This window comes from Chiloscyllium plagiosum, chromosome 10 (genome assembly GCF_004010195.1).
Source record: "Chiloscyllium plagiosum isolate BGI_BamShark_2017 chromosome 10, ASM401019v2, whole genome shotgun sequence".
NCBI lineage: Eukaryota > Metazoa > Chordata > Chondrichthyes > Orectolobiformes > Hemiscylliidae > Chiloscyllium > Chiloscyllium plagiosum.
Window position 1 is genome coordinate 50142157 of NC_057719.1, and position 22476 is coordinate 50164632.

Sequence of the window (22476 nt, forward strand, 5' to 3'; positions counted from 1 at the left end):
GGGGCTTGACAGGGTAGATGCTGAAAAGGAGAGCCCATGTCTTATGGTCTAAAACAAGTAGGGAACAAATTTAAATTATAATAAGCTAACCTTGCAGAACATGATGTGATGAATTCCTGTCTCTGTTTGTGAAACGTATTATTCCACAGTTAAAATTATAGATCAATGTATAAGCTAGACTAATTATTATGGTCATGGAGTTCTAATCTTAATGATTTAGGACATACATTTTAAGGCTTTTAAACTCCATTGATAATAAGTCTCCCTAACTCCTCCAAACCCCAGAGATGTATGGGCTGAACAGAAAGATTTAAAAATGACAAGTTGGGGATCTAAGATGGCGGCGGTCTAAAAACATCGTGTTGCAGAGTTCCGGGACAAAGTCCTAACCTATCACAAGCGGGATGACGTCGTAACCCACCCAACCCGGATTACCACGATACCGTGGGACTCTGGAAAGATCATAGAACAATTTAACTTGGTTTTTGACATCCAGGGACACTGAAGAAGGGAGTAGGTACGTCTGAGGCCGGTCCCGCGGCCCAGCCTGCAGGATCCTTGGACTTGATTTCCTACCAGGTCCTAGTAAAGGAACCCACAAAATCTAGTGAAATGTTGGGTAAGTAGATAGAGGAGAAGCTGATCCTGATCTCTAGCATGCTGCAGAAGCATGAACAGCCACTGGGAGACCTCGAGAAAAGAACAGATGAGATAGAACGCAGAGTCACAGTGGTAGAAGCTGATACAAATTCCTCCAAGGATAGGATCCATGTCCAAAATTTGCTTTACCAGGTTGATGACCTCAAGAACAGGGTCAAGAGAAAAAAATATTTGTTGGTCTGCCGGAGGATAAGGAAGGTGAGCACCAGTGGAATGTATTCAGGACTGGTTGTCGAAATTGCTTAACTTAGAGGCTGAAATGGAAAGCTTGAAGATTGAGAGAGCTCACCTGGCGACGGTGTGGAGGTCAAGTCTGGACCAACGTCCTCGTCCTATCTTGGTGCGGTTTCATTACTACAGAGAAAAATATAGCATCATGGAAGCTTTCAGAATCCAGAGAAGGATCTGAAGGCCCTAGTTTTCGAGGGCTGTAAGATCATGTTCTTCCAGGACTTCTCAGCGGCGGTGATCCGGAAAAGAAAATCTTTAGATAGCATCAAGAAAAGACTGAGGGAGCTCGGGATCCAGTTCTTCAAAGGGATCCAGCACTGTTTTGGATCACCTTAAATGGATCGATACATCTCTTTGACATGTTGGAGAAGGCGAGAGACTTTGTGGACAAATGAACTTAATCTGAACAATTTAGTTTGTACAAATAGTATGGGTATTTCTCTACTTTTCTTGAAAAACAAAGAGGAAATCCAGTCGGAGTCTTTTTTTTCATATTTTCTATTGGTAATAATCTGGTCTAAAGTATGCTCGGAGGTGGCTGGGATGTTTACTTTCAATTACTAAGTTAAGTTATATCAAAGGATGTCTGGGGTACTTACTTTACTTTCAAAATTTCTTTGCTCACATTGTTATTCCATGATGTATTTTCTTTCTTTGCTGCTTGTGCTTGTTGTGCAGCTCTAACTAGGAGGAGAGAAAATGGTTGGGATGGCTAGATGCCTACTTACGGACAGTTTCTGGTTCAGGTATTTAAATGCCCTGGCTGCTATATTGACAGCAGGATGGTAAGTTTGGTTTTGGGATGTGTAGATGCCCCCTTTGGGCAAGGGGTGAGTCCCCCTATTCAGTGCCATTGGCACTTTATATGCTTTTTTTTGTTTTTTGTCATATATAGTCTTTGATAACTTTGTAGGTTCATTAACTGTAGGAGTTTTAGTTTATGTACGATGGATCTTGCGACCCTAAGGCTCAACAATTTGTAGTTTAAGCTCCTCCTCGCTGGAATCTAAATGTTACTGCAGAAGGTTATGGCTAATGACTTGATTAAATGGTGTACCTGGAACATCAAGGGGAGTCACTCACCAATTAAGAGGAAAAAGGTACTTTCGAGTCTTAGAAAGGACAAGGTGGATATTGCTTTATTACAGGAGCCACACTTGAAACTACAACAGAATGGCTTTGATCGGGTTTACTTTTCATCTTTTAATACCAAAAGTAGGGGATTGGCTATATTGGTTAGGAGGAATCTCCTATTTAAGTTACTACAATGTGTTAAAGACACACATGGGAGGTTTGCAATCTTCAAAGCCTTGAGAAACAAGGAAGAATATGGTGTTTTAAATGTTTATTGCCCTCCGGCCCATCCCCTCAGGTTTCTTGTAGATGCATTCTCTAAATTGATCAGTCTTGAGTCTCAGCATATCATCATTGGGGGAGATTTTAATTTCTTACGGATCTCACAGACAACTGGATATCCTCTGTACAAATCAAACAATTAGTGGATTTGTGTGTGGAGTTAGGGTTGGTGGCCGACTGGAAGTGTCTCCACCCTACAGGCAGGGATTTTACATTTTTTTTTCCAATCTACACAGATTCATACCAGGATTTGTTTCTTTTCTGAACCCCGTGGCAACTCTGGACTTGGTGTCATCTTTTACGATTGGTAATATTACCATCTTAGATCACAGTCCAGTGTGCAGCAGTTGGTTAAGATTAAGGACGCTATAGTGGGCCTGAGGCACGGGTGAATGGATCCCTTTATTCTTAAGGATAAGTTTGTGGAGTACTTCTAAGGAATTTTGGGCATTCCTAGACATTAATTCAGGCTCGACTAGTAGCCCTTTCATCCTTTGGGAAACTGCCAAAGCCTATGCCGGGGGTTAGTTACTTCCTACTCTGCCAGTAGGAAGCAGAAGGGCAAGCAGCAATGTCTCTTTGAAGCATGGCTGAAGACAGCCGAGAAGGTTTACTTTGACAGGCCCTCGTTGGCCAAGCTACAGAGGATTACAGCGCTGGATTGAATTCCGTGCTCACACAGACAGTAAAGAAGGAGCTTACTTTCAGAAAACAAAGGTTGTATGAGCATGGTAACAAACTGGGCAAGTATCTAGCGTCGTATCTCGCCAGGAAAAAAAGACTACCCCTCAAGCCGTTATGTTGATTTGGGAAGGTGACGGGAACTTAACGTGACTCTAAAAAGATAAATGTAGCATTTCAGAGATGAATTATACAAATCTGAGGGTTGTGAGGAGGGGTAAGCCAAGATGGAATCCTTTTTCAAGGATCTGGAGCTTCCGGGTGTGACTCCCGAACAAGAGTCTTTTCTCGATGCCCCCTTATCAGAGCAAGAAGTGCAGGAGGCTGTGAAGCAGCTTCAGAGAGGAAAGGGGCCCGGCCCTGACGGACTTACTAGCGAATTTGATAAGGAGTTTATAAGCATATTGTCATGCCCGATGCTCAACATGGTCAATGACTCATACAGTCATGATCGTCTCTTGCCATCTCTAAGAGAGGCCAATTTATTCTTAACAAAAGGAAGGCCCCGGAGGACTGCTTCTTACAGGGCCATTTCACTCCCAAAATCTTGACTTTAAAATCTTGTCTCAGACTCTTGCATTAAGGCTGGAAACTGTGTTACTTTTTATTGTTAAGAAGAACCAGACAGGCTTCATAAAGAGCTGCAGATCCTCCAATAATGTTCGGAGGCTGCTTAATGTAATTCAAGCATGTCAACAGCAGTTAATGTAGGGATTGGTAATTTCTCTAGATGCGGAGAAGGCATTTGTTTGAGTTGAGTGGCCGTATCTTTTTTATACTCCAGAGCGGTTCGGCTTGGGCAAAGCCTTTATAAGATGGGTCATCACCAATGGGATACGATCAAGCAATTTTAGCATTGTTAGGGCAGCCTACAGGGCTGTCCCCTTTCACCATTGCTTTTTACATTGGTGATTCAACTGTTGACGGAGGCCACTCGTAGGTATCCTAATATGTCGGCTCCAGAAATGGGGTCAAAATTTCATAACATTTTGTTGTAGGCAGACGATATTCTCATTTTTTTTTGTCAAATCCAGCAGTTTCGGAGCCTCACCTGATAGAATGCACCAGCTCATTTGGCACCTTTACAGGCTACAAGATTAATTTTGCAAAATCAGAGGTTATGCCTATGGGTGGTGTTACGAAGGTGCTAGGTCTTGAGGGCGAATCTCGATTCCCATTTAAGTGGTCACAGGGGGGTTTTACGTACTTGGGCATATTCGTCACTCCAGTTCTTGATTGGTTGTTTAAAGCAAATTTTGTTCAATTAAATGATGAAATCAAACAAGACTTTCAAAGATGGGAGGTGCTTACGGTCTCATGGTTAGGTCAGATAGCTCTTATTAAGATGAATATTCTCCCTCATTTGTTGTACCCTATACGAATGCTCACCCTGATTTTCGACAAGCTAACACTCAGGAGGCTGAACGGCTGGTTCAGCTCTTTTATTTGGCATCGTAAGCGGCGCATTATTAAATTAGCTAAATTGCAATTGCTTCATAGGCTGGAGGGAGTGGATCGCCCGAACATTAAAAACGATCAACTGAGCTCGCTTTTATCTTACGTGAGTGATTGGGCTTGTGGGAACCGTTTTTCAATATGGTTAGATATTGAAAGCTCGCAGGCAAAGTGCCCCCTTATAAGCTTGCTGCTTTTGGACAAAATGAGGACAGTTAAGGAATATTGCTGTAGCCCAACAGTTATTAATTGAGCAGAGGGAAGGCAATATTGGCAAAACATCTTTCCTTACACTTATAGTGGGATGACGGGTTTTCAACAGGAGATTCAGGGTTCAAACATTGGGCAGCTAGGGGTGTGTCTTTCATGGGTGATTTATTTGAGGAAGACACAATGATGTCTTTTGATCAGTTAGTGTGGGAGTACGAGCTATCTAGCAGGAACCTCTTTCATTTTTTTCAAGTTAGGAATTTGATTTAAAAAAAAGAACACTTTTGACTGAGCACTACAAATCTGACATGGAGAAGAGGATGCTCAGTGCTAAGAGTACACTTTCTATCAGCACTCTATATCATCAGCTGGTGGGGGGGTGGGGCCTCAGATGAATTCAATCAGTTTTGCAGGCTGTGAGAGAGACAGCTAGGTGTTGATGTCTCCTCAGAGGCATGGGAAGGTATTTGGGAAAACGCAAGTAAGATATCAATTTGCAATAGGACCCATGCTTTACAGTTGAAGATTCTCCACAGGGTCTACTTGGCTCTAGATCGTTTATCAAAAGTTAAACAAGGGGCATCTTCAACATGCCCCAAGTGTAAAGTTAGTATGGGTTCTCTTACCCATTGTCTCTGGTCCTGTGGCAGGCTTAAAACATACTGGAGCACTGTGGCAGGTACAATGGAGGGGATTTTGGGTGTGAGGTGGAGAAGGACCCGATCTCATTTCTTTTTGGCCTGCCCAGTGTATTCACTGTAGATACGCATAAGAAAAACCTTTTCAACATCCTCCCTTTCTGCGCAATATCTTGTTAAGTTGGGTGTCCGAAAATCTTTCGGGCATGTCGGATGAGCATAAGATTGTTATGGAGCATATTGCCTTGGATTTTCTTAAAGTATGGTACACCACAAAACTGAGAATTTCGAAGATATGGTGGCCCTTTTTGGACAACCTGGACACAAATTTGTCTGCCACACTAATAAGGGCTTTTATATAGTCGTAATGATTGTGCTTCACAAGTCCAATATCCAGAGAGGGCGTACTGCGAATGTATGAATATCTGAAAATTAATACTCTAGATATTTGAGAGTTAGTGTGTTGTTTTGCTGAGCTGTATTACTATTATTTATTAGTTTGTCATTAATTATTATTTATTTTGTTAAGTAGTTAGTTGAGTATTTTTATATTTGTACATGATGGCAGTTTGGGCTTTTAAAATTTTTTTGTGCTCTTTCTTTGTATTGTTTTGAAGTATATTGTTTTGTTGTAATATTAAAAAATCTATTTCTCAATAAAAATATATTTTAAAAAATGACAACTTGACACAATAGATGGACTTTTTTGATTTATAAAAGGGATCTTCATGGTTACACACACTCTTTAGAGAATATTTAACTGAAAATCTGCCAATGTGTCCTTCTATATTTATTTTCTAACTCTGTGCTGCCAGTGGAGTACTTCGTCTCCTGAGATGCTCAATGAAAACTCATGATGTGGAGGTGCCTGTGTTGGACTGGGTGGATGAAGGAGTAGTTTTCCGAATGCTTGTGATTTCAAATAAACCGGTTGGACTATACCTGGCGTTGTGTGATTTCTGACAATGAAAATTCAGACATATGCAGTGGGTACCCAAAGCTAGAAATGTAACCTAATTTGCCTCACTAATAATACGATATTTGAAAGAAAAAGTGATATACAGACGCTACGATCTTTTTTATTAAATCAGTACTGAATTTGAAAGTTGAAAGTAAAGATGATACATATATAACAACACTACCTGAATCTCATCTTCATGACCTCGTAGAACTTTCCTACAGCGGCCATCCTGAATTAACCAAACTCGAAGAGTTCTGATTCACAAGAGCAAATTACATAAACTAGCAGTGATTTACAGGAAAGTCATATCTTCACATAAAACTATGAATATCAGGTAAAAATATCTATTGGCTAAATTCAGGCATGCTAAACTGCCTTTTAATTCAAATGGATTTTTTTTCTTAATCAAAATACTTATGCATAAATTTCAGTTGTTCATTTGTTTTCAAATGTTTGCTTAATGATCAGTAAGGTGCCAATGATTCATTACCCCAGTAGCCTAGCAAGCAAAAGCAGTGATTAGCCAGCAGGTTGGCTCTCTGATATGCACTAAATTGGGGAGTGGGGTACAGTGTCACATTGGCTTCAATGCCTTGAAGTGAGAATGTGAGAATCGGCTGGAATTCCTGCACCTGGAAGCTGCGCAACAATGCTGTTAGGAATGTCTGCATGGATATAATTTACATCTATGTGTTGAAAAGATCAAGATCAGCTGTGATCTTTCCTTCAGTTGGAAAATTATATGGTTTGGCATACCTTTTGTAGCCAACCAGTGGCCAATTACGTCCATCATCCTATGTCTGCTTACTTACTTACAGTGTGGAAACAGGCCCTTCAGCCCAACGTCCACACCGACCCGCCGAAGCGCAACCCACCCAGACCCATTCTCCTACACTCACCCCTTCACCTAACACTACAGGCAATTTGGCATGGCCAATTCACCGGTGAGAGGCCCATGTCAGGTTGGCAGCCTGGCAGCTTTTACTGAGTGAGCTGGCATGGGGCAACAGAACTAGGGACCTCCATTAGGATCCACTGTGCTCAGTGAATGCATCCACAATAAGATCATTCAACCATACTCCCTTCCCACAACCCCTCAAACCTGCCATTCTGACCCTCTCATTGCCAGCTACGCCCTACCAATACCTTGGACTTACCAGATGCTGGCCTCCACTCATTCCTCTTCCTCGGTAACTGTTTGAACTCTCAGGAGTAGCCACTAAGTGAACCTGGTGCTGAGGGAATTACAGAGTGGTTGGCCAATCAGAATGGCTGAGACCTCTATAAGGCTGGACTTACTCCAGAGTGAGGCTCAGAAGATCCACCTCCAGTCAATTAAGGCTCCGTGGAGCATTGAGTAACGATGGGGGAACCAACATCAACCAGGATGTATCCTCTATTAACCCTTCAGGTGGCAAGGAAAAAAATCCCGCCACCTGAAAAACCCTCCCATAAAAGATTACATTTTTATCTCAAAAGCAATTATTAACAGATCTTTTAATAATACTGCATTCTTGTCTTATAAATATTCAATTATTGAACTACCACTTCAAAAATGAATGTACTACCTGTAGAATTTGAGTTTTACCTATCCGAGCTGGCACTGACCACCTGTATTCCATCAAAACAGAGATGATCAATTCCTGAATTATGACCCATCAGTGCTCGTAGACAACTACCAGTTTCTGTCTGGAAAATTCGAATCAAGCTGTCGGCACAACCGGTTACAATGACTTCATCCTGAAAATCAGAAAAATCCATTTTAGCTTTTACATTGTTAATAAATGCAGCATTAAAACTGTTGTATCATATAGTTTTTTAAAGCTTTTTGAAGATGTAATATTTAGTAAGTTTTGACACTTACACCCAATATTAAGTTTTTGCCAGGGATGGGTAGCTGTGTCTGTTTGTATGTCAGAAGCTGTCTGTGGTGGAAAATCAACTGAAATTCTAATTTTCATGGGGGGTTGGCCCTAAAATGATAGGGAGATGGCTTTCCAGGGCAATTAAAGCTGATGAGAGGGAGAATGGATGCACATAAGCTGATGCAGTTCATGAGTTCTGAATGTAGAATAGGTTTGGGTGGAAGTGAGGAATAATAGGATAAGGAAGTCACTAGTGAGAGTAGTCTAATTCCCAAACAGTATTCGCAATATAAGATGAAAACAAGAAATCTTAGATGCTTGTGATAAAAAATGGCAATAATTTTGGGTAATTTTAATACTCATATAAACTGGAAAAAATACAGATTGGCAGTCGTAGCCTCGGTGAGAAGTTCATGGAATGCGTTTGAGATAGTATCTTACAGCAACACATTTTGGAAGTGAACAGAAAGCAGATTTTATCAGACCTGATATTGTGTAAAGTGACAAGATTTATTCATGACCTCAGAATTAAGGTAAGTTTTGGCAGGAGTGATCACAATGTTATTTATGTCAGCTTTGAGAGGGAGAAGAGTGGATCTAAAACTAGTATTTCAGACTTAAATAAAGGTGACCATGTGGGCATAAAAGCTGAGTTAGCTGAATTGTGCTGGAATACTAGGTTAGGGGATTGATAAATAGAGAAGCAACTGCCAAGCATTGAAGGGATATGTCAGAATGCTCAGAATAAGAATGTTCCTACTAGAAAGAAAACAATCTAAGGTGAGGCCTGCAATGCATGTTTAAAGAAATTAAAGAAAATATCAAACTTAAGGAAAAATATAATTGCATAGAGACAGGTCAGATAATTGGACAGAATACAAAGAATGACAGAGAATAGCTAAAAGATTAAGTATAAGAAATAAACTAGAGTATGAGAAAAGATTAACCTGAAATAAAGACAAGAACAAGAATTTCTGCAGGTATTTAAAAAGGAAAAGAATACATGAGAAAGAATGGGGGGTTATTAGTAGGTAGTAAGAAAATGGCAGATGAAATAAGCTAATATTTTGCTTAAATTTTCACTACAGAGAAAAGATGTATTAGCTATGAATCGGGAGGTGGAAAGGAGAAGGAAACGGGTGAAATTACAATCATTGGGAAGCAGGATACACCAAACTTATACAGCTGCGGGTAACAAGTAACCACATCCTGATGGACTTCATCCTGGAGTCTTAAGTAAGAGGCTATTGTAGTAGAGTGGAATTGGCATCATCTTTCCAAAAGCTGTTAGATTTTGGAAAGACCTCAACAAACTCAAAAGCAACAAATATTTTCAATTAAAAAATAGAGGGATGCATGCAAAAGGAAACGACAGGCCAGTTAGCTTGACATATGTCCTAGAAAGGTGTTAAAATAATTAAAGAGGTTATAGTTGGACCATTAAAACAACTCAAGATTATTGTGAAGAGTTGGTATGGTTTGGTGAAAGGGAAATCATACTTAATCAATTTATTGGAGTTCTTTGAAGGAATCATATGCGTTGATAAAAGGAGCCCATAGATATTTGGTACCTGGATTTCCAGAAGACATTTGAAAGGTACTACATAAAGGGTTTTGAATAACAGTTGGAGTTCATGATATAGGTGTGTATTAAAATGAATAGAAGATTATTGAACCATTGGCAGAAAACAGAACATATGTATAAATATGTATTTTTTTGAATGGCAAGATATGGACTGGAATTTCACAGGAGGCTGTGCTAGAGTCTCAGCTTTTTATGATTCACATCAATTACTTAGGTGAGGGGAATGGCGGTCTTCTGGTGCAGGGGCAGTGTCTCTGAGCCAAGAGGCCTGGGTTCAATTCCCATTTGCTTCAGAGATTTGCAGTAGTATTTCTGAACAGATTGACTAAACAGTATCTAGATGAGGGGAGTGAAGGTACAGTAGCTGCAGATGACACAAAGATAAGTAGGAAAGACTTTTGTGAAGAGGAGCTGGGAGGTAATAACCAAGGACCTTGGGCTGCTCTCCTATGCTCCCATTTCCCCTCACTGCCCGGTTTCTCACCTCCATGTCCCTTATACAGACCCAAGGGTCTGAGAAAACCAGCTGTGACATTACTTTCTTGCCCACACACACACACAGCTCCACCTGGTGGTGAAATTCACAATAATTGCACAATTCTTAAAAAGAGGTGGAAAGATCTAGGTGTTCTAGTTCATGAGTCATAAGCAGCTAGAATTCAGGTACAGTAAGGTGGCTGGTAGAATGCTATGTTTTATTGAAAAGAATTGAACATAACAGTAAAGATCTTATGTTTCAGTTTTACAGAGCACTGGTGAGTCCACATCTGAAAAATGTGTGCAGTTTTAAACTCCTTATTTAAGGAAAAGTGCAATACTTTTGTAGTGGTTAAGAGAAGGTTTATTAAGAGAAGGTAAATTAGTGGGTTGTCTTACATTGGAAAGGTTGTATAGACTAGTCTTGTTTCCACCAGAGTTGAGAAGAGTAAAGGATGACTTGATTGAAGTATGTAAGATGCTGAACAGTTTTGACAAGGTGGGCATAGAAAGGAGTTTTTATCTTGAGAATGGGTCTATGACTAGGGGCCACAATTTAAAAGATGGGGTTTACTCGTTTCAGACAAATTAGGAGATATATTGTCTGGGATTGCAAAATTATGAAATTCAGCCTCAGAAGGCTCTCATTGAACATTTTTAACATCGGCGGGAAATGGATTCTTGTTAGGCAAGTGAAGCAAAGGTTATCCAGAGTGAATGTGAACGTTGAAAGCAAAACACAAACAGAGCGGTGGTTACTTTATTGAATGGCATAGCGGGCTTGGGGTTCTAGAAAGTCTATGTCATGTATAAGACTCATTCAGAAATCCATGGCAGCCATCACGGAGGCTTTTAGTTGTCTTGATGGAGAGAGTTTGAGCCAAAGCAGTCTACTACATTACAGAGGTGAGGGACAGAAGGCACATCCTCTTCCCAGAGGAATGGGAGATCACCTCATCATGCAGCGGGAGTCCCTTTTTCAGCATAATTTCCCTCTGCCTCCAACTCATTCTCTTTTCTTCTTCCTAATGAACTGTTTCTTTTAGGGGTCTCACTGATCTAACACCTTTCTGGAGGGCTATATTAAATAAAAGAGTGCAGTAGACTATCATAATAACAGAGCTCCTTACAGAGCATCTGCTGACCAGGTCCAGGCATTGAACCCTTTGGTTAGAAAATGCCCCATCAGTTGTGAATTTGATGTACTATTCAGCCTTGACAAGGAGGCCATTTGTCACCTGCATGATGCACCAACATGCAGCTTACCCCCGAGATACACAGAGGTCCACAATGATGACAACACTGATACTTTTGCATCTGTATACTGAGTATGCTATGATTTTCTTGGAGAATATTTTTTAGTAAAGTCTAGGTTTCTTTGCCACTGCATTTCCTTCACAGTCCTTCGTTCTTTTATCTCACAAATGGCAGTACATGGCTGCATCTTGTAGATAACTGATGCACTGTTCACGAGACTTGGACAGTACATTAAATTATGGGATGACATAGCTTTGCAGGCAGAGGGCAGTGAACTATCCTAGATTCCTCCAGGTACAAGGAAACGTCGATAATGTCCATGTGGACTTCAAAGTACCTGGTGCTAAGTCAATCAGATTCATTTCCACATTCTCAAAATTCACTTGATCTGCAGCATAGCAATGGCTTCCTCCAGTTAGGTTCTCACTTCCCTGACAACTGCCATTACTGCTTCAGTCTGTACCAACTATTGTTCTACCCGCAACACCTAACCTCCCTGAAACATACCGAAATTCCATGAATGCATTTTGGGATCATCTTAAAGAGATGGGCTAGTCATCTCTTTATGAAAGCTCAAGCCAGATGCATTGGGCCAATATTACCAAAGTTATCTACTCACTAGGACAACCATAGATCAGACCACAATACTTTCTCAGGACACAGTTCTGTGCAGTGACTAATAGAGAGGTGCCATACTGGACATTCTTGCAAAGATGTCATTCAGTGTGGGTCTGCTATGTTATCCATAACATGACCCTCAAGAGAGTGTGTTCTTTGAGGAGGACAGGGAGGAGCACAACTCAAGATGAAGAGCAGGAAAGTGCCCCAGGTTGGAGGTTCTCATCAGAATTCCATCAATATCAGGAATTCTTTGATCAAAGCACTTTTTTTAGGGGAGTCTCTCTGACCCAGAGAAGAATGACATGGTATGGAAATCATCATGAATTACCGGGACTAACACTTCATTGAAGATGTAACCTCCAATATGTAAACTCTCACCGGCAATAAAGGATGCACATCTCATCAGAAGTTTCAACATGACCACAAATGGACTCTTGTATGCCTTCATTACTTCAAACTACTTTTCTGGCCCACAATAAATAAAAGGAACCTCACCAGTGTAGCTTCATGTGTCAATATTTACATGGTACTCAAATGTAGATAGTGCAGAGTTACAGGCAGAAGACATCCTAGTGATCCGCTCAGTATGCTGTCCAATGCAATGCTTCCTTATTTGGCCACTTCTACCTGGTGCTGCCCTTGAGGAGATAGCTGGAGGTAGCCTGTTTGTTCTTTTCCATCCTATGGTTGTGAGGCACATGGCAGTCATCATCTTCATGAAAATGCCTAGGAGATATAAGTGTGGCACCTCCAAATGCTTCTATACTTGAGTCATTGCAAAGATATGCTGCCATCAGTGAATCTCAAAGCATAGGTGCTCACTTCATCAGAGGAGTCAAAAACGTCATTGAAGATGGACCCCAATGAGGGGCAGAAACCTCCTCACAGTTTTGGTTATTTGATGGTGTACTGACTAAGAATATGAGCTGTGGAGCAACTGGTAAACCAAACAACCCTGTGCCATTAGCATCACTGAAACGTGAAGGCTACATGGTGTAGCATGTACACTGTAAATATTAATGAACAGTTTCTGCATACCTCTTAAGTACTGCTGGCTCTCCATATAGTTCTTCACTTTCTCAATGGAGGAGCGTATTTGTCCAATTTTCTAAAGGTGATGCAAATGAGCTGGGTCAACACCTCCATTTTCAGCACATGACTATACGCTACCTGAAAAATTCTGAAATCTAGGAGCACATTTGTCGCTGCTGTTCTAACAGGAAATTCTATTCCTGGGTCACCTGCTGTTGTACTCAGCTGAGTAGGCCTGTTACTGTCCTTTCTCCTGCAAGGGTGAATTGCCACAGCTGCCCATGTCTCTGGCACCATATCTGCACATTAGTGCTGTGGATGCAGTGCCATCCTACCTAACCATATGTGAGGCCTTATGAAGTTGACAATACCTGGACTAGTGGAGGCTGCTTTGGAAGGGATGATAGTGGTTCTTTGGAGTTCTATAGTTGCTGTTCAAACTTGACATCTATGTCTGTGGGAGACACAAGCACATGTCATGAGAACTTGCCTTAAAGATCACAACCCTCTGCAAGTGCGGAGGCTTCTCAATGAAACTCAGGGTTCAGCGTGAACTGAAGGAGGTGGAATGCAATGCACACCTTTAAATGAATGTATTGCAGTCTGATCACTATCTCTATTGTGCCCTGGCATATTTCTCACTATCCATGATATTTATTGATCCCTGTTCCTTGGCAGCAATGATGTGAAGGTAGGGAGCCCCTTCTCGGGTATATTATGGGCCCTGATTTGGAGTAAGGGTAAAAGATAAAGAATTGCTGACATCCATGACCAAAACTAGCTGCATTTTCCATTGTAAACTGCAAATCTCAATGCTGTCAGATCCTCAATTGCATTATGGGTCTCAGTTATTCTGCTGAGTCAGTAAGTTCTATGGGCATACATTCCTCCTATGTTCAGCTACAGAACACAGCCTCAGGTTCTTCTGCTGATGCACCACTGGATGTTGAATACTCAGATGCCAGTCCTGAGAGTTGATGCTTCTACTCACCTCATCAGAGCATATCAGATTAGTAAGCTTCTCTTCACAACTGATCCAATTTGTACAAATCACATCCCTTGTGTCACCTTGATGCAGTTCTCCTTAGTCTTGTGAGGTGGCCTCCTCTTCAATAGGTAAAAAGCTCCATCCCCCACCCCTTACGGCCACAAGGATGATTTCCAGGTTCACATCTGCAAATCAGTCGGGCTCCCTGCTCCTGATTCCAGCCCGTGCCTTTCCTGAGACATCTGATGATTCCAAATTGAAAGTAAAGAGTGAAAGAGCAGATACAATAAGGCTGCCATGGTCGGTTTAGAAATCGGTCCTACACTTGAAGAGTCCGACCCTTATTCCTGCCTTCATGATTGCTAATTGGCCAACAAATTCATCGTCATGTCAGTAAGGAAGGCATGTTCCTGTGAAAATGAAAACTGAAGGTTGTTTATCCTTGAGGTGGATTTTGGATAGGTAAAGAGTGTTAACTTCCATTTCTTATCAGTAGCAGGCTTTGCTTATCAGGAATTTGTTTGGAACTCTGTGGTCAATTTGAGGCAAATGAGATTAATCTAGAAAGAAAACTCGATTTGTACAGTTTCTTAGTCTTGGTGAGTAACATGATCTATAATACTGTGGGATCAATTCCAAAGTTGACAAGTATAATATTTGAAAAAGCTATAACTCAATCATGTTATGTTATTGCAGTTTGAGAATGTTCACTGGGACTTGAAATTGGACTATAGATTCTAAATTACTCAAAGGCATTTCTTGTCTATTAATATAAATTGCACAGAAACAGCATTTTTAAAAATGCAATGCTTTTTTCAGGATTATGATACTGGTAATTGATTCCCGTAGGTATTTTCCTGATTCTTAGCTGAAACACTGGGGATAGACCTAAAGAAATCTGAAGAAACAACTTGGATATTTTCATTTCTTTTTCAGAATTTCACGAGACCACCTACACAAAGTGATGAGCAGAATAATCTACATGGAAATACCAGTGTGAAATAGGAATAGAGAATGGATGCACTGAAGATGGAATACAATTTACATTGTCCTGACTGGGTCATCTGCTAATACAAACAACACCTGAAGGACTTGTGGTTATTGAATGTTTTGATAATAATGCAACTGATAATAATAAAATTATAAAAATATTGGCTACTTAATTTTAAACATGATCCAATAAGTTAATGCATAGATGACAGAGTTAGTGCAAAGACTTCATTGCAACTTTCTATTACAACCATTTATTTTCGGTTATTAAAAAACTTCATGAAGTAATAATAGCAACTTGTATTTATATAGTGCTTATGATACAGAAAAAAAAATTAATGGAAAATTTCTAAAAGAAACATCCAAAAGGTATTTTACTCATAATTAATAATAAAAGGCACTTTACGGGAACATTATAAAGCAAAATATGCATCTAGGCACATAAAACTTTACTAGAGCAGTACACCAAACACTTGATCAATAAAAGTAACATTTAAGTGAAGACTGAAGAGGCACAGGAAAGCGGGAGGAGCTAGTCAGCAACTAGTGAATAGTGTTACAGGAACTGAGTAACAGGAACTGAAAAACTTTAGGTTTTTCCAATGTTTAATTGAAGGGAATTTCTTCTTAACCAGTACAGGGATTTGGATAGCAACCTGATAAGCTAGCAACAAATGCAAATAAAAATGTAAATAATTCAGAATGAATTAAAGTATATGATTATTTTTGTGTTTATTTTACAGCTTTTTTAAGTAGCTGGATGGGGGGGAAAAAGACTACCTTAATGCAAACACTTGTTACAGCATCTGTATGACTATCCAGTACATGTAGACAATTTGCAGTGAATAGATCCCATACACGGGCAGTTTTGTCTGAACTTCCACTAACAAGCCGTTTTCCTGTGAACAAGAAAGAGGCAGGAAATATATTAGAATTGTGAGATGAGACTTCTATTGTGGTTAAATATTTTGTACAAATCAGATAGTATTTTGTATTTTTAAATTAAACATAAAGAATGAGTAATATGCAGCACAATGATAGAATACATAGCATGTTTCTTTACTGAATTGTGAAATATGTAGGACATGACATATGCAAACTCATCCACGACATTTCTGATGTGCCCCTAGTGGGAATGTGAAGCACTATTCTACAGGAGAGAGAGAGACATCAAGTAAGAGAACAAGCATGAGAACTTTAGAGTTCTTGGGACAGTGAGAATGAAAGGATAGAAGGGAGGACATAGAAGAACTAGAAAGAACAAGGGTATGTAAACAAGCACAGAAGAAGTAGGTGAAATCCAAAGTGGAAATAGCCATTAGAATTATGATGTGTATCCTGAATGAACCTTCTTAGCAAATCCAGTTGAAGGATTGTGAAATTCGCTTCATAGGAACCAAAAATAAATGTAATTTGGAGTGGTTGAATACAATGTCAAATCTGATTCAGAATGAGAACAAAAACAGGGGAAGAAAGACCGAATTGAGAGAGATGGAATCAATAAAATGTAAAAGAATAAATTATCCATCTTATCTAGCATTGCTCTTGGAAGCATCCATGTAAAAATCAAATGAGGACAGAACTGGATTTTCCTGCAAGCTCTTGATCTGAATAAAGGAATTATGATGTAATAGGTTTTCTGTAAAATAATCTGACTCATAATGGACACAGGAGGCAAAACTAAGTTGTTGCAAAGCATCTGATGATACAGCTGCAAGCTCTAAGTGAATTATAGAGATATCCATTGGTCAGGAGAAATCATTGGTCATAACATTGAGTATAATAGTCAGGATACCATATTGCGGCTGTTAAGGACATTGGTGAAGTCACTTTTGGAATACTGTGTACAATTCTGGTTGCCACCCTGCAGGGAGGGTATTGTTAAACTTGACAGGGTGCAGAAAATATTTACAAGCATGTTACCGGGACTGGAAGGTTGACTTTCAGGGAGAGGCTGAATTGGCTGGGGCTTTTTTCCATGGAGCGTCTGAGACTGAGGGTGACCTATAAGATCATGAAGGGAATGAATAGGGTGAATAGTCAAGGTCTTTTCCCCGGGCTGGGGGTGGGGGGGGGAAGAGTCCAAAACTACAGGTTTAAGGTGAGCGGGGCAAGAGTTTAAAAAGGATTTGAGGGATAACTTCTTCATGCAGAGGGTGGTGCACATCTGGAATGAGCTGCCAGAGGAATTGCTGGAGGAGAGTAAAATTACACATTTAAAAGGCATCTGCATGGATATGAATAGGAATGGTTTGGAGGGATATGGGCCAAGGTTTAGGTCAGCATGGATGAGATAGATTGAAGGATTTGTTTCCATGCTGTATGACCATGTGAATTGAAACTTCAGAATAAACAGCAGCTGGGTGGAAGAACTTTAAAGTGATTCAGTATAATTGACTTCATTGTTAATTTTGAGGAACCAAGAATCCACGAAACAATGTCATTCTGAGCTCTGAATTGTAAATTTTGAATTTCAAGAAAATAATTGCCAATGTGCAGAACTGCAAGAAGGCTTTGATAGCCACCTTCCAAGGGAGTAAAAAGTCTTACAGGTCCATTTGTACAGTAAAACATCACCTATAAAATTACAGAAGCCATCACTGCTGCTGGATCTGAAAAGTGTTAATCACTGTGCTTCATCGACAGAAATTCAACAATGGCTGCAAACAATATAGCTCAGACCCACTCAGACTTTCATCTTATAAGTACTCTGTATGTCCTCATTTTAATTCTAAGATCAGAACTTTTTTATTAATAACTTTATCTCTTTATTCATAAGGAGCATTCAGTAACAAACTAGTTTTTAGTATGTTTACCAAGAAGCTTGAACCATTAAAACTAAAATGGGAGCTACACAAGCAACAATGATTTACAGTTCACTGATCAAATGACAGACACATCTAGTGGTCAGGATACCCTTTATGGTCTTGTTCCTTCCGACTATTGTAATATTATTTAACAACTGTCTATTCCTGTGACTTAAGCTTTTTGTTCATTGAAGTGGTGCCATCAAGCAAGCTGCTTTGTCCTGGCTATGTCAAGCTTCTTGAATATTGTTGAAGCTGTACATTCCATTACCTTGTAGATGTTGGACAGGGTTTAGAATCTCTACAGCAGAAAGTGGCCATTTGGCCTATTGAATCTGCTCCGATCCTCCGAAGAGTATCCCATCCAGACCCAGCTCCCAACTCTACATCTGAAACCCTACATTTAACATAATTAATTTACCTAACATGCACATCTTTGATCTGTAGGAGGAAACCAGAGCATTGGAGGAAGTCCTCACAGACAGTCACAGAACCCTAGAATCCCTACAGTGTGGAAGCAGGTAATTAGGCCCATTGAATTCACACCAGCCTGCCGAAGAGCATCCCACCCAGATCCACGCACTATCCTATCTCTGTAACTCTGCATATCCCATGGCTAATCCACTTAACCTGGAAACCTTAGCATGCCAATCCATCTAACTTGCACATCTTTGGACTATGGGAGAAAATCAGAGCATCCAGAAGAAACCCATCCAGTCACTGGGAGAATGTGCAAACTCCACACAGTCACTCAAGGCTGGAAATGAACTCTGGTCCCTGGCACTGTGAGGCAGTGCTAACCACTAAGCCACTGTGCTGCCCAGTGTACCCCTGACCTGCTATTGTAGCCAAGGTTTTTAAATGTCTAGTCGATTCAGTTTCTGGTCAATGGTAGCTCCCAGAATGTAGGTAGAGGGGAATGTAGCAATGGTAATGCCATTGAATGTCAAGGGACAATGATTAGATTCTCTAGATTGTTGGAGATAATTTTTGTTGGCACTTACATCTCATCAACCAAGTTTATGGTCATACCTCCCAATATCTCCTTTTCATTTTGTCCTTTACATTTCTTTGAAGAGCCATGTGGCATTTTTCTTTGTGAATGACTTGATATAAACGCAAGATCATATTGTCGTCATGATTGAATGGCAAACCAAATCCACATCTGAATGGTGTCAACTTAGTTACAGTGCATTAAGCCAGGTGTGAATGAAAAACTATAGGCAAAGATTACAAAAGGAAAATTAATTATAATTCACTTCATAATCCACAGTATTTCCCACTCTGCTCTTGCTGAATAGCACTCACCATCACAATCAAGGCAATCCACTCTTTCTTGATGGCCTCGAAGTAAAGGTAAAACTGTATATCTACCCAACATCCAGTTTTGACTCAGATGACAAGCTCTAATGTAAATTTCTTTCCATCGGCAAGTTGGGGACAAAGAGGGAAAATCAGAAAGGGTAACAGAGCTGTACCTTGGAGATGTGAGACCTATTAAAATAAAAGGTAATCATTTAGTAATAGACATCAAAGAGCAAAATATTGCAAGGCATTTCACTCTGGGATTATTCTCATAAACCTCTGGACTGGCATTTGTGAATGGCCATAAAATCCTGAGGTTGTCTTCAAGTTCCCATCGGACAAGCTATTTGGTTATATAATCCATAATGAATATATCACAATATGAACATAGACAATGTTACAGAGGATTTAGGTTGAATTTGTAAGGATAGCAGAGACAGAGGAGTTTGAAGTTTAAAGTATAAAACACTATTCTGAGTAAAACCTTTAGTCATAGAGATGTACAGCACGGAAACAGACCCTTCGGGGTAACTTGTCTATGCCGACCAGATATCCCAACCTAATCTAGTCTCATTTGCCAGCACTTAGCCCATGTCCCTCTAAACCCTTCTTATTCATATACCCATCTAGATGCCTTTTAAATGTTATAATTGCACTAGCCTCCACCACTCCCTTTGGCAGCTCTAGTGTTTTAAATACAAATAGAGAAAATAATTGTATGCTATAAACAGATTTTATAATACTAGATATGCTTTGATTGTACAATTGTTAGCTTTTCTCAGAGCAAATGCAGAAAGACAAAGCTTCAGTGCAAGTGGGTGATAAGCTTGTTAAATTATCTATCTTTTCTTAACTCTTAAATGTGTTATGACATTTGGAAAGCTTTGTTTTATTTATTTATACATAGGACATGTGTGTCACTGGCTAGGCCAGCACTTATCGCCCATCCCTTGCTACTCTCACAAAGGTGGTGAGCTGTTTTCATGAACCGCTGCAGTCTATTTGGTGTGCATTTGGTTCACTCAAGGATTTTGACTCAGCAACACTGAAGGAACAGAGATATATTTCAAAGTCAGGATGATAAGTGGCTTGGAGGGGAATTTGCAAGTGGAGGTGTTCCCACATATTTGCTGTCCTTGTCCTTCTAAATGGTGAGCAGTCATTGGTTTGGAAGGTGCTGTCTTAGAAGCCTTGGTAAATTTCTGGAATGCACCTTGTAGATGGTACATACTGCTGCTACTGAAAGCAGCAGTGGATGGAGGAAGTGAATGTTTGTGGAAGTGGCGCCATCAGGCAGGCTGCTTTGTCAAGGTTCTTGAGTGTTGGTGGAACTGCATTCATCCAGACAAGTGGTGAGTATTCCATCACACTCCCAACTTGTGCCTTGTAAATGGTGGACTGGGCTGAGGGTACTACTAACCAGCTCTGGTAGCCACAGTTTTTATATGTTAGTCCAGTTCGGTTTTTGGTTAATGCTAATCCCCAGAATGTTGAGAGTGTGGGAATTTAGCAATGGTAATGCCAACGAATGTCAAGGGGCAATGATTAGATTCCCTTTTGTTGGTAATGATTTTTGCCTGGCACTTACTTGCATGGATGTTACTTGCTGTTTGACAGCTCAAACCTGGATATTGCCCAGGTCTTGCTGCATTTGGACATGGACTGCTTCAGTACCTGAGGAGTCATGAATAGCGCAAAACATTATTCAGTCAACATCCTGACTTCTGACTTGATGGTGCAGGGAACATCATTGATGAATCAGCTGGAAGTGGTTAAGCCGAGGACACTAACCTGAGAAACCCCTGCAGATGAGATGATTTCCAACAATCATCTTCCTTTGTGCCATGTATGATTCCCACCAGCAGAGAGTTTTCTCCCTGTTTCACAATGACTCGAGTTTTGCTAAGGTTTCTCAAGCCACACTTAATTAAATGCAGCTAAAGGCAATCAATTTCATCTCACTTGGAATTTAGCTTGGTTTGTTCATGTTTGAACCAAGGCTGAAAGGAGGTAGGAGCTGAATGACTCTGGCAGAATCCAAACTGAGCATCAGTGAGCAGGTTCTTGTTAAGCAAGTGTTGCTTCATTATGCTATTGATGACACCTTTCATCAGTTTACTAATGATTGAGAGTAGATCAATGGTTTGGCAATTTGCCAGGTTGGATTTGTTCTGTTGCGAGTGTACAAGACATACCAATTTTCCATATTGTTGAGTAAATGCCAGTGTTGTACCTGCATTGGAACAGTATGGCCAGGGGTGCAGCAAGTTCTGGAGCAAGTTTCTTCAGTATTACCATTAGAGTAAGGGCCCATAGCATTTGCAATATCCAATGCTTTCAGCCGTTCCTTGATATTACATAGAGTGCATCAAATTGGCTGAAGACAGGAGTCTGCGATACGGAGAACTCTGGAAGTGGCTAAGATGGATCATCCACTTAACACTTCTGGCTGAACTTCTGGCTTCCAAATGAAGTGATGTTTTATCTTCACTGTGTAATAACAACAGCAAGTAGTTTCCATTTAAACCCTTTCAAAAACTTAATGTGATCTTGATTTAAAATAGAGAAACTATGTAGCAGCAGGTCTAATTAGCCAGTTGTGAAACAAACTTTTGGAAAGTGTTACTATGTCACAAATCCAGGGTCTGCTTTGTAGCTCGACATTGTGCTTTCTAATCTTGCATGCTCACCTATCACCTCTTTCTTCCTTTCAACAAGCTTGTCAAATTTGGAGGGATTATCCATGACACAAAATGATACCCCCCCCCCCGCTCATACACAGGCATGTGTAGATGTGTCTGTGCATGCACAGCTGACATCACTGCATTCCATGTGCAGGGAGACATCAGCAGCAGTCCATGAGCAGGTGGCCTCCCCAAATGTCATTGCAGTTGTCCATGTGCCTCTTTTCCAACAGGAACACCTGCAGCCAATATTTGGTTTTCAGTTAGGCATCTCAAGGGAAGTTGCCCCCAAGCACCACCTGACTGAGGTGGTGCTTGGGGGCAAGGGAAAGACAGAAGCTGTGGCTAGATGGTTAGGGAGATCAGGGACAAGGGAAATAAGAAGGCGGAGGAAGAGGAATTTTCCCTTCTTAGTGGCAATTTATTTAGCTACGACACCTTCACATTGTCCAGCTTTCTCAGGGCACAGCAATGTCCAGGAAGGGGCTATTCCTATAGCCAGGAGGCTTTTTGGTTTATTCATTCTTGAGATGTTGGCATTTATTGCCAATTCCAAATCGCCCAGAAGGCAGTTAAGAGTTGACCACATTGATATGGGTCTAGATTGCATGTAAGACAGACCAAGTAAGGGTTAGAGACAAAAAAATTACAGATGCCGGAATTCAAGGTACAG

General features: G+C 40.5%; 1 protein-coding gene across 1 annotated transcript in view; it reads right to left on the minus strand.

Moving 5' to 3' along the window:
• The window catches only part of LOC122553932 (F-box/WD repeat-containing protein 7-like), a 49988-nt gene that overhangs the window by 19432 nt on the left and 8080 nt on the right, over nucleotides 1–22476 (minus strand). Inside the window, exons 4-7 of the mRNA XM_043698438.1 lie at nucleotides 19123–19308; nucleotides 15788–15906; nucleotides 7781–7932; nucleotides 6374–6446 (exon numbers count right to left, since the gene is read on the minus strand). Of these exons, the coding sequence (XP_043554373.1) occupies nucleotides 6374–6446; nucleotides 7781–7932; nucleotides 15788–15906; nucleotides 19123–19308 (530 nt within the window). The remainder of the gene's footprint in view (nucleotides 1–6373; nucleotides 6447–7780; nucleotides 7933–15787; nucleotides 15907–19122; nucleotides 19309–22476) is intronic.